Source organism: Macrobrachium nipponense, chromosome 21 (genome assembly GCF_015104395.2).
Source record: "Macrobrachium nipponense isolate FS-2020 chromosome 21, ASM1510439v2, whole genome shotgun sequence".
NCBI lineage: Eukaryota > Metazoa > Arthropoda > Malacostraca > Decapoda > Palaemonidae > Macrobrachium > Macrobrachium nipponense.
In genome coordinates this window covers 71,939,325-71,952,403 of record NC_087212.1, presented here as the reverse complement: position 1 = coordinate 71,952,403, position 13,079 = coordinate 71,939,325, and the positions used below count along the sequence as shown (strand labels likewise).

The window sequence follows — 13,079 nt, the reverse complement described above, 5'->3', positions numbered from 1 at the left end:
CACGATGCAGGTATTTGGTGTACGAAACTGGGGAAGCTCCTTCTTTGGGAGTGGATGCTTCCTCCCAGGAAGAGATCTTGGGTTTCATGGACTCCTTGCACCGGTTGGCTTTTAATATAACCAAGGTGATGTTCTCCCCCTACTGAGAGCAATCATCTCCTTAAGAACCTTTTTAGGATTTTAGAGGTTATAAGTTTTTGATTGGTCAGTGGGCAATTTAGCCTGAAAAATCAAGAATTATTCCCTGCTACCTGAAGACATCGCGACAGATTGGCTGAATGTCCTTTCTTGCATGGACAAGGACTTAAGGGATTGACACTGGCCTCACTCTATGCATTAAGAGTACAGTGGACCCTGGCTTATTTGCAGTTCAGCAATCACAGATTTTTCTGTGATGCATTTTTTCAATAAATTACAGAAAAATCAGTAATTGCAATGTAATTACTTGGTAAGTTACTTATAAAAATGACGTTTATATGATAAAATTTATATATACTTACCAAGTAATTATGAATCAAAGCCCTCCCTCGTCCTCTCATATGGGAAAAGGGTGAAAAAAATTGAAGTCCTGCAATTTTCAAAAGTTTTAAGCTGCCGATGAGTGAAGCTGTGAGCAATGTAATTACTTGATAAGCATGTAGTATATAGCATATATAGTATATAAAACTTAATTTTATCATAAAAATTTTATTTTTCTTAAATTCATGTCTCTTACAATACATTGACCACTTAAGTAACTATAAACGTAAATAAACATTTTCGTTGGTCTTTATGATTGCTTTTCTTTATTTTACATTTTAGAGCTAATTACAGTAGAGCCTCGGTTCTCGACGATAATTTGTTCCAGAAGGAGAGTCGAAATTCGATTATTTCGAGAACTGAATCAAGTTTTCCCATAAGAAATAACTGAAAATGGATTAATCCGTTCTTGACCATCAGTTATTACCCTAACCTTGCCTTTTTATACAATACATTACATGGAAATTACAACTAAATAAGTTAAAAGTTAAATAAATATCATGTTAAACGTATATTTATAATTTTAAATGTATAATATACAGTATAAAAGAAAACTAGCCTGCGTCCAACCGATTGTTGACCAAGCGCCATAGGCTACCTAGGTAAATAGTAAGTAGAACGTAGTGTAGTGTGTAGGCATAAAACGTGTTGCTAACATAATAAAAACATTGAAAAGCAAGTCTAATTATTACAGTGAATTAATAAACTATTAAAATTAAACCCAATTTATATTTATCAAAAACTTGCAAAAATTTGCCTACAGTAAGTCGGCATTTAAGGATATAAACAAACCATAGCGCAGCCCTGGTGGTTTATATCGGGACTATGGTAGTAAACAAACCATATCTCGCTATAAGCCTAGAAACGTTTACATTCGATATTAATTTATGGTAAATCTTATACGGAGTCGACTGCAATACTGTATACAAAATCGCTTGAAAATTATCTTTCAGTAAATGTAATGTTATGATACTAACGATTTTGTTTCATAAATGTCCTTATAAAAAAGGTGTGTCTTTTACGGCAAATTGTCCAATATCAGGGCTGGTTTCAAGCTTATTGGACTTTGACAATTATTATGGTACTGCATGGTACATATATACGTACGTATAAGTATAAGTAAAAGAATCTTCTTAATGTCTTTAATTACTATACCATTACGTACCAGCATCTCTTGAGTTTAATATCAAGCTAACCTCTTTTTTTTTTTTTACGAGGACGCTTATAAACGAAGCATACAGATTGCGTTCGTTACCGCGCACGCGTTGCATATGTAAACTGTGTCACTACCAGACCTCATACGTAAACATTGACGTCTTTTTACAGCAGACATAAAAGAATCGTCTTAATTTCTATAATTATTCTATACCATAGCGGCTTCTCTTATTACGCTAAGGCTAACCTCCTCTACCAGCAAGCTTAACAAAGATTAAGATTGCGTTCGCTACCGAACGGCACACGTTACGTATGTGACAGTGGTTTCACTACCAAATCTCACGCGTAAACAATGACGTATTTTTACAGTAGACATAAAAGAATCTACTCAATTTCTATAATTAATGTATACCGTAGCAGATTCTGAGTTAACCTAAGGCTAACCTCTTCTTTACCGGCACGCTTAAAAAGCTTAGATTGCGTTGCTACCGAACCGAACATGTTACGTATGTAACTGGTTTCACTACCAAATCTTACACGTAAACATTGACGTATTACAGTACGACATAAAAGATTCTTCTTATTTTTAATTACTACACACTTAATATGGCATAGTGGCTTCTCTGATATAAGCTATGACTAACTTCTTTACCGGCAAGCTTAACAAAGCTTAAAGATTGCATTCGCTACCGAACCGCACATGTAACCTACGTACGTAACATTGCCTTCACTCCAAACCTAACACTTAAATATGTATTGCATTTGCTACTGAAACGCGCGCCTCAAGTGTGAGCATGGTTTTAGAATATGTCTATGCTTGAAAAAAAATCAAGCAAGGGTGCTTGTATTAAATCTTTTTTTTTGCTCAATACTTTCATGCAGAGGAGAGATAGACGAAACTTAAGGTTTATTTTGGAGTTGGAAATGATGGAAACATTTTGAAGAAGGAAAACGCGAGATGCCATGTAAACACTTTTCCATTATTTCAGAGATTAACAATAGCAAAAGGTTTTAATAGATAGCCAGTAGTAATGTTGGGACCCATGATGAATCAAAAGGTAACTGCGTATAGAGTTGATACCACCGAAAAAGCAAACGAAATGCGCGCAAGGTGTACAAGACACGACACATGTTTGAATGTTTGTAAACATTAGTTGCGGACTTTAAACAATGCTGAGTGGCGTCACCAGTGTTACCAACCGTTTTGCTAAATTATGCTAGTCGGTCCAAACAAGAATTTATGCCAAAATGGTGCAATTTTGTGCCAGAATTATGCTATTAATCTGTCATTATCTCATTTCTCTAATACATTTGAGCTAAAACAACGATATACTAATGGAAATTTAAAACATTTATATATTAGGTGAAATGATACAAAGGGACGAACAGACAATATTATAACTAATAATTTGATGATCTTTACATGTTAGGAAACTCGTAATAAAATACCATTTTTCTTTAATAGATCACATACGCAATCACTAGTACACTATTTGATATGTAATCACTATTATACTATTTGACAAATGTGTGAAGATCACACATACAAATGTGAAGAAAAACAACAAATTTTACTTATTACTGCATCATTATCATGCCACTCAGAACCATTTTTCTTTAACAGGTCACATAAACAATTAATAAATACTTGAAAATGTGTGAAAATTACTTCAAATATAACATTTTGTTATTTACTGATATTTACTGAAAAATTAAAACTAAAAAAAAAAAAGGTAAACAAACAAACCAGTCTCTACTCAAGAAGAAAAACATACGTACTTATTACTTGATCATTATCATGCCACTGAAACACTATTTTTCTTTAACAGATCACATACACAATGAATAAATACTTGAAAATTGTGTGAAAATCACTTCAGACATAATTAAAATTTTGATAACTACTGAAAAAAATAAAACTTAAAAAGAAAAAAAGTAATTCTTTACTCATGAAGAAAAAACATTATTAACACTTTACTGATCGCTTGTCATGCCACTGTGGGTATTTATTTATGTTCACAAAATTTAACATTCCTTAGTTGGGTTCAAACTTAGCAATTAACTCATTTGTTAGTGCTGCTTTTGAGGCAATTTCACTTGAAGATACATTCACTATAGCTGTGTATGAAATTGAGGAATTTTCTGCATTTTATTTAAAATTTTAGTGAAAATACATTCTAAAATTGTACTAGAACCCTAAGTGTGAAAGAAATTATGCTAAGCTCCAATTCTTGGGTCAAATTATGCTAAAAAACATGAAATTATGCTACATTTGGTAGCACTGGATGACGCCAACTAGCGGCAGCTGGCGGAAACAGTTTTGTTTACAAATATCATATGGTCGGGGGTCGGAAACTGGTTTTTTGGTTGAAAACAGATACAAAGTTTATTGGAAATTTAGTGGCGAAATCCGATTATGTCGAGTTCTAATACGGTCGTGAACCGGGTCTCTACTGTATTTAAGTCCTTTTTCGCTCCAGTGCCTGACCCAAATGTCATCCATCCATCGAACAGCTGTTGACACTAAATTAAGTTTTTTTTTCACTGTTGGTAAGACCATGATTTATTTACAGCAAGGCATTTCATTTACACTGTATTCTTAATGTTTCGATTGTGAAATTAGTGTGATGATATTTTTTCATTTTTACTCCTTTAGTTTAAAATTCTTGTTGCTTCACTGACTCAAATTGTTTATTATAGTTATTTCACAGAATCTTGTTCTCACATATTGTTGATCTGCAGATAATTGGTGCTGAAGGTCTTCATGAAGAGCACCAAGAGTCCTCATGTTTTGATGGAGAAAATGTTTTAGCTCATGTACCTTCTGTAAAACTTGAAACAAGAAGTCCTAACCTTAAACCTGAAGAAACTTCAGCTGTGAGTTCAGATGATGAGTGCATGAAACCAGCTATAAGTGAAGAGGCCCTATCAAGGTACTATATTTGAATTTTTCCTTTATTGGATAGTTAATATTTTATTGTAGCAGAATGTGTGGGTAGTTATTAGTGGAAAGTACTAACAGAGATTAGGATATGACTTCCTGCAGTGAATGAAAAAATTTGTCTATTTTCATTTTACATATTCTCAAATGATGTTTAATAGGATAGAACACCATTAAATTTTAAAATCTTGCACTTAAGGGCACAAAAAACTCCTCAGTCATAGTTTCATCTTAGAATATTATGAAAAATGTTTATCCTTACACAAACCTACTAAATAACCTACTTTAATAACCTATACCAACAGGTCTCATTTAACCAATTGGATTCTGTTCCTGAATTATAAATCCATATAGATACTGTCACCTATATTTACATTTGCATTTTTTTTTTTTTTTTTTTGTTAAATGATGTCTACCTAGGACATTTGCAGTTGCTGTAAGTAAAGTAAAGTACTAGCCTAGCTTATTTGTCTGAATTGACAAAGGCTGCAAAATAAAGTGCAAGATGCACATGTCATTACACAGAGAACACAATACAGGCAGTCCCCAGTTATGGGGGGGGGGGGGGGGTTCCATTCTCAGCAGGGTTCTGGTAAGCGAAAACTGCCATTAAACTCGGCACGAGTTTTGGATAATGGTACCTCTGTTAGGTAACTCTACTACTGGCACCTTGTGGCACCGATAACCAAAACTCAGCCAGTTAAGGCGCCGTAAATTGTCGATATTATGGTGTTAGACAAGTGCCATAAAACCAGATCGCCATGAACTGAGTCCATCAATAACCGGTGATAACCGGTGACTGCCTGTATAAGAAAAAAGGCTGACACCTTACACTTAAATTGCTGAAAGGCAAGGAATTATTAGACACATCTGTGGGTAGAAGAATGAAATGTAAGTAATACCTTGAGTTATATTAAAAACATCACTATGCAGTTCGGTGTTTAAGTGCTCAAGAAGGGTCAGATGCATCCAGAAACTTGTAATGTAGGAAAACCTAAAAATATTAAGAAATGTAATTTATCCTACTGAGGTATACAAGTTATCATTATCATATAAAAGCTACAGGTCTGTAGTAAAAACTTTGTTACAGTAGTACAAAAATTGCTAAGAAATTCACTATATATCTCGTGAAAAACAGTTAGTGTAATAAAAAGCCATTACTGTATTACTGTGTGAAAGACAAAGCAAAGACTTTTAAATTTTACGTTTAAATACTAAGCAAGAGGGCAGCTTTCCTATGAAGAGTTTTAAAAATGGGTGTTGGGTTGAGAAGGTAACATTCCATCACATAATTGCCAGTTCAGGTGATGTTAGGTGATTCTGAATTTAACCAGAGGTTGTGCCAACCTCCTTGATCATCTGAATTGCAATGTTGCAACTGCTTGTGCTGCATAGGTGCCATAGTCAGATACATCCACAGGGATGTTGGCTATCTGGAGAGAGAGAGGGGACAAGGAAGCAGAGCATCAGGTTTCACATGGTCAGTGTCAGTTGTGAAAATTACGAAAATGAATTAAATGTTTGTATGGATGCTAATTGTGTGTATTTGTCCCATTGTTCATAGTTGCTGTTGGTTCAGCTGCCCCATGTTGCCAGTTGTTCCGGTATCTGTGTGTTTGTGTCTGATCATTTTAGCTTGCTTTTCCATTGCCATTACTCTGAATATTCCAAAATTTTGAAGTCTTCTGGCTCCACTTATACAACCTCTGGTTTCATGTCCAGACCTTGTTGTTGGTTTCTGCCCTTGTCAAAGCTACTTCCCTATACATGGTTTTTTTTTTTTATTCTTGATAAAACTGATTCTCATTTTCACAATTTTTTTTTTTCTTTCTTTTTTTTACTACACTACTCAGGATGGTTGGACTCTTCCTGTAGCTCCTATGCAACTGAAGTGTCTCATTCCCATTGCTCATTTTTGGTCTTCCAGTGCCACGGCTTTTTGGAATTCATGTTCTCAGCATTCTTGATCTCAGTTTGTGGCTCTTATGCAGTCTGTCTCTCTTATGCAGTGCCTCTAGGGGTTTCTGTCAGTGGTAGCAACTTCCTAGTGTCTTCCACAGTTTTGAAAGCCCTCTGTTTTCACTCTTTCTTAGTCTGTGCCTGACTTAAATTTACCAACAATTGGACATGGTTTGTGGTTTTCCACTTTTGAGTTATGATTTGCCATGCACAATTAACTGTCATGATTCTTGTGCCTGTCTCCAGTCCCCTTTCCAGTGCAGCTTTATTTAATGGAAGGCTGAATGAATGTTCAAATTTTTCACTTTTGTGACAGATGAGAGTTCCAGGCAGGATAGTTCTGAGTCACCTTGCTAAACTTCTGTCTTGTATGTCAGCATAGACCATTTGGGATTTGTCGTAAGTCACCTTGGGCTAACCTTTATGAGGTTTAGAACTTTACCCAAGCATCTTGTCCTTGGTTGACCTCTTGCCTCTTGGTTGACATATGGATTGGTCTCCTCCTTCCTCTTTGTCTACTCAAGCCTATGGTCAAGAGGTGCTTTGGCTTCCTCTTTGTCTACTCAAGCCTATGGTCAAGAGGTGCTTTGGCATACAAATGTTGAAATTGACATTTAGTTGAAAATGTTTCATCTGGAGGTTTTATCTTGGACTGTAGTGACTGTAGTGATTTTTAAAATAAGTTTTTCTGCAACCTGACTTGTCATAAATTCTCTAGCCGTCCTGCCTTCCATAGTCTTTCAGCTGGAGATTGGCACAGTAGAATGAGAGCACTGATAAGTACAGTCTGACCACTTAAATCTGGCACTCTTTGGTCTGGTAACTCCCATGAACTGGGAATCAGCTGCTGTTAGCTCTTGAGCAGCTATAAGGGCAGTGCCACACCTTGTTTCAAATTTTGGAAGTGAAGCATGCTCCATAAGTACACCAGCACAGTTTATTCCCAATGAAAACATTCTGTGAAACTCAAAATAAACAATATACAAAAGAACGTAATTCGCATATATGTATATACTTCCGTATCATTCGATCCCATGTATCACCTGTTCATTCGTCCAAAAAACAGGTTTTCATCATATTCATCACGTACAGTTTGAGATGTGTTTTCAGTAGATTATGCTTGGCTTGGCTCTCTATTCCATAGTTTTGGAAGATTCCATTGATGATGCATATTATATCTGTGTTAGCTTTTGACTGATAGATAGACCAGGAAGGAAAACTCCATTAGGTTAAATGCTAATCTTCATACATTAATCAGGCTTACCAACCCTGTGATTTGTCTGAAAATTCATTACTATTCCTTTAATTAACAGCAACTTTCAACTGTGTGCAAGACACTGACATAAACAACAGCAAGTGCTGACATAAGCATTTGAATCAAGAAATGGCTGTTTGGTGATGTCAGTTACCATAACTAACACACATTTATTAAGGGTGGCATTACAGTTGTTAACTTGTCAAAAATGTGCTGATTTTCAATGGTGTCTTCCTTTAGACAATTAAAGATAAAATACATCTTTTTTCATCTAAAATACATCTTTGTTCATCTTTCATGCATTGGAGATGAAAGTGTAATGAAAGTATGCCACCATATTTATGGTTGTAACTGTGGCTGAAGAATCAATAATGTGCAGGCAAAAGTAGCTTCTGATACAGTCGAAATCACAGCTGTCCTTTAATTTACTACATTTATAAGTAAAGTTGCATTTTTAAACCCAGTTTTGATAATTTACAAAATACAAATTTCCAAATTGCAATTCAGTTGATGATTTAATAATGTAAACATTACAGCATTCCAAGTGGTGCCTGAATATTGTGTTAATGAATTATAATACAATAATAATATGACAATAATGCATCAAGTATAATTACATACAGTATGTAAAACAGCATTTGTATTAATATTATCATTAGTATTGTAAATCATGTGCAGGTTTAAAGAAGTAAAAGCAGCTGATTTTTAAGTTTTTTGCTGAAAGACAAAGCTAGAAAAGTTTAAAGTGCTGGAAAACATTGAAAGGTGCCAGGAGATCAGAATTAGAAAGTGCACTTATAAAGTGGTTAAGCTCTGACATAGTGAAGGTATAAGCATTTCCAGGGAGATACCTATGGAGCAGGATAGAGTTTTCTTGAGGATAAGAATGACAATGATTATTCTTAACCTTTGTTCTACTTTTGTTAACACAGCACTGTATATGTGGAATAAGCTGGCAAGACTGTTTGCAAAGAGGGTTTTTTAGGGATGATTTCTATTATCCAGGATTTCTGTGGTCCAGCAGAGGCCTAGTCCATAGGGTGACAGTGTTACAAGAGGTCGGACTGTACATCAAGTAATATGTAGCTCAGCATGTACAACAGAACCTTTATTTAAGGAAGGTTTTGCTTCCTGCTCTTGGATGTGTCCAGCATAGTTCAAGGCTTTATTATGACGAATGGGTTTTTGTAAAAACCTTAGCGTAAAAGTATAGTTTTCTGAAATATGTTTCTAAAACAAAACCCTTATTTTAATGAAGTCTCCTTGCTGTATCTTTGCACATTAGATTTATAGAGCAGCAAATAATATAGAGCTATGGTGAGTGAGCTAATGGTCCCCTATTCATGGTAGTCTCTCTTGTTATATGTATTATTTGGAATGAATCTTACCTACTGTTAAAGGCAGCTTATATCTCTGTGATCGTCAAGGAGATATATGCTATCTTTAACAGTAGTGAAGTATCCAAATAAAATTTTTTTTAATGAAAATTTGTATTATCTGCAATTTTACTGAATTTTATAGGGAGTAATTTCACTGCATGCAAACTGCATGTGAATGATAAAATATACTAAAACATACATCTGGTAGGTTAGGCAGCATTTGAACGTTTTTTATTTAACATAGACACTAAAAAAAATTCCAATTTCAAGATTGATTGTACAGTTTATCATTTTTAAAATTCAGTAAACACAAAGATTGTAATCTAGTCCCCTGGGTTTGAAAACTATTTTGATATATTGCTGCTGATAATTTTGCAAAATAAATGTTCTTTTTTGAATTTAGAAATGCTCTTATTTATTTCAAACATTCATGTTTTATGCTTCTAATTGAGGGTATTTTTAAATGGAATTAATTTTCACTTTCACCATTGATATTTGGGATAGAAAAAAAAAAAGACAACTTTGTTTTGATTGTGCTTGATGTATGCACATATGGGTAGACTAAATGAAAGAGAATGTGTATTGACATTGGCTTGAAAGAAGTAACATCTAATCTTGTGAGCCTTTGCTTATAAAACATATTTAATCTTATACTTTTTACAGGTACAGTGCAAGCGATGAGCAGTTAGCACGTGCATACAGAGTATTGGATAATGAGTTGAGAACCAGTTTCAATTTGTTTTCTGAAGAAGTAGTAACTCAGGATATTGTGGATGGTGTGAGCATGAATGTGAATGATGGCAATAGTTCTCCAGATGCTGCTTTGCGTTTAGCCCCTCCTCCTCACAGTCCCAGACAATCTAGATCGTGCCCTTGCAGCCCAAAGTTAGCTGGTCGAAATCATAGCCCTAAGTCTAATACCAACAGCCCCAAACCTCGATCAAGATCAGAAAGATCAAGGTTTTCTCTTAGCAGTTCTCTCATGGCCATCCATAGACAGGCTTCTAATACTCTTCGGCCTGATTTTCTCAGATTTGATTCCAGCAGAGGAGAGACAGGAGGAACTAGCTCAAAAAGTGGCTCACAACATAATAGTCTGAAGAATGAGCCCAAACAGTCTCGTTCTAGTATAGAAGCTCTACAAAATAACCTTGGAGAAAGTTTTTTGAATTTTAATCAGACTGGGTCATTACGTGGGGAAAGTGGAGCTGCGGAATCAACACGGCACCCATTACAAGAAAGCCATTCCCTCCCAGCACTTAAGCTATCCAGAATGTCACTAACATATAAGGGAGGTGTCATTGTAAACCAGGACAAAGAGTGTGCACAGAGTACTAGTTCTGATAAAACGAAACTGTTGTCAGAGGGAGCTTGTGCTTTACCTTCAATGCCAGAAAATGACTACTTGTTAGATGTGCCATCCAATCCTCCAGTGCTCTTACCTGACGTTGTACCAAGGTCTGAAGCATCTTGTCTAAACCAGACACCAGAATGCGAACCCTCTACATCTGGAACATCCCTCACCTGCAAGGAACAAAAACCAAGATATTACTTGGAAAGCAGAGAAGGTGTTTTGAATCTTGGATTTGATGGTCACGAAGAAAGTTCAGACTTTACTGATTTGAATGAAGCTATTCACACCAAAGTGTCTGAGATGGAAAGTGGTTCTCTTAACAGTAGACGAGGTTCATTGGATAGTGACATTGATATTGGTAAGAATAACCTTCAGCTTAATATGTCAAGTGTACATGCTATATCAGTTGGTCATTTGTCCCAAGGTCAGGAAGTGTCTCTGTCATTAGAAGTTCCTCAGGCATGTTCCCAGGATTTGGATCAGTCAGGTTGGTATGATGGGTTCTAATGATGTATAATGGAAAAATATGTTTGAATCATTCTGTGCTAAGAAATAATTATACAGTATGTGTTTGATAAGAGGTTTAAATACTTTAATAGGGAATGAAATATGTCAGAGTCCTGTAGAAACAAATGATACACCATCTCCAAGTGGTCCACCCACACCAGCAACTGCTAGTCCATCTTTGTCTCTTCGTACAAGAGCCGTAGACCATGGTGCGCCCAACTTACAGTTTCCAGGTATTGAAGATCCAGATGATGAAGAAGTGCCATATGATCATATGCAAGAAGCCCGCCAACTTGTGTTCTGGTGGCAAAAGGCAAAACCAAATGAAGATTCTGAATTCTGCCAGAACAACACAGAATGTAGAGTGAAGGTTAGTGCTCATTTACTGTTAATTTTACATTGGTGTTCATTTAGTGTTAATTTTACAAAGTTCAAGCCAAAATATTCCAGGGAGTACTAGTACCAAAATAAATCTTGGTCTTGATTTGTGTTAAAAAGTTTAAAATGTTGATTTTATAGGCATAATTTTTTTCATTAATTTTTATATTAAGAAAACTAGCACCAATTTCACTTGAAACTATGCTTGAGAAATATTCTCTCTTGCAGATTTCAAAGGAATCCTTACCCAATGTTTATGTTGCAAGTGTTGTCAATCATATCAGAAGTTGTGGTAAATGATAAAAGAATAAAACCCAGATAGGCTTCAGTAATACTAAAAGAAGAAAGCACATGTCAATATTGTTTCCCCATTTTCATTGTATTTTTTTCAACACAAGAATATCTGATATATGGGAAACAGTAAGAGAAAATAACAGTTGACCTCCATATCAGGTTTGCTGCCTACAATATAAAATTAAACAACAGCATGTGATCACAACACAAAATATTTTGCATATCCTTTTATCATTCAGACTTCTTTTCAAGTTTTATTTTTTGTATATACTTGCGTATCATGCAACTTTTAAGACCTAATTATGAAGGTAATTTCAAGGGGGTCACATAATACATGAAATGTAAATTTAGCATATGTAATATTCACATAGTATCGTATTATAAAATACAAACATAACGAATATGCATCTTATCCATGGATCTTTCAAAAAGTTATGGTTTACTTCACAGTATCCAATAATTACTACAAGTACACAATACAATCCTTTATCCGAAATTCTTAGGGCCAGATGTGTTCTGGTTTTAGGAATTTTTCAGATTTCGGAACTGTGGGGTCAGGATCCTAATCAAACTCACTACCGCAGGAAAAACATGAAGATGAACTGCTAATCCTTGGTACCTTTCTCTCTAGAGTCTGTCAGAAGCTTGTGTGTAGGTCTGCTTTTAGCTAGAACATTTAGAATCTTAGGGACCCCATTCACTCTCAGACTCAGTCACAAGACTTGTAGAAAAGTGGGCAAAGCATTGGAAGTCAGTGTGTGAATGTGGTTGCTTTTATTCGGTACAGACTGTCACACAGATAATTCGTAGCGACTTGTTTTAAATGAGGTATAAATAGCGCATTCATTGTGAGACAGTTGTATTATGGTTGAAATACATATCAGTGCATGAATGAATGGAGGTTACTTCAATGCAGACCGGTATTCATCATTTCGGTAATACTCAGTGTCATCTGGGACACATGACTTGGGTAATTCTTTCATTCTGGCAGAAGTATGGGTTGATAAGTCACTTTGGATTGACTTGATTGCTTTATATAACTCACATGCTTATGGAATATGAAATCCAAATGTTATTCAGACAGAAACTGGGAAACTATCGCTTACAATATTTTAATAAACAAGCTAAAGGTTAGATATCCAGATGCCACATGTGACACTGCCACCAAGAAAATAAACATTCTAAGTGCTGAGATGATATTCCGAATCCAGGTGAAAATGTTGCAGAAAAAAGTCACTGGAAAAATGTCACAAGAAAAAAAGTCACATTAATCTTTCATAGTGAACCCCAAGGGTAAATTTTAACTCAGTATGTATCCATGTATCCACCTTTGCAAAG

The 13,079-nt window shown here is 35.3% G+C and overlaps 1 protein-coding gene across 4 annotated transcripts in view; it reads left to right on the top strand.

Moving 5' to 3' along the window:
- LOC135198160 (uncharacterized) overlaps positions 1–11,439 on the top strand; it is a gene marked incomplete at its 3' end in the record, with an annotated part of 51,256 nt that extends 39,817 nt beyond the window's left edge. For 3 of the 4 annotated variants that reach the window (XM_064225662.1, XM_064225661.1, XM_064225663.1), the window contains 3 exon segments: positions 4,417–4,607; positions 9,872–11,049; positions 11,162–11,439. In XM_064225662.1, coding sequence (XP_064081732.1) covers positions 4,417–4,607; positions 9,872–11,049; positions 11,162–11,439 — 1,647 coding nt within the window. 4 annotated transcript variants of the gene reach the window in all.
- Positions 11,440–13,079: the final 1,640 nt, after the last annotated feature.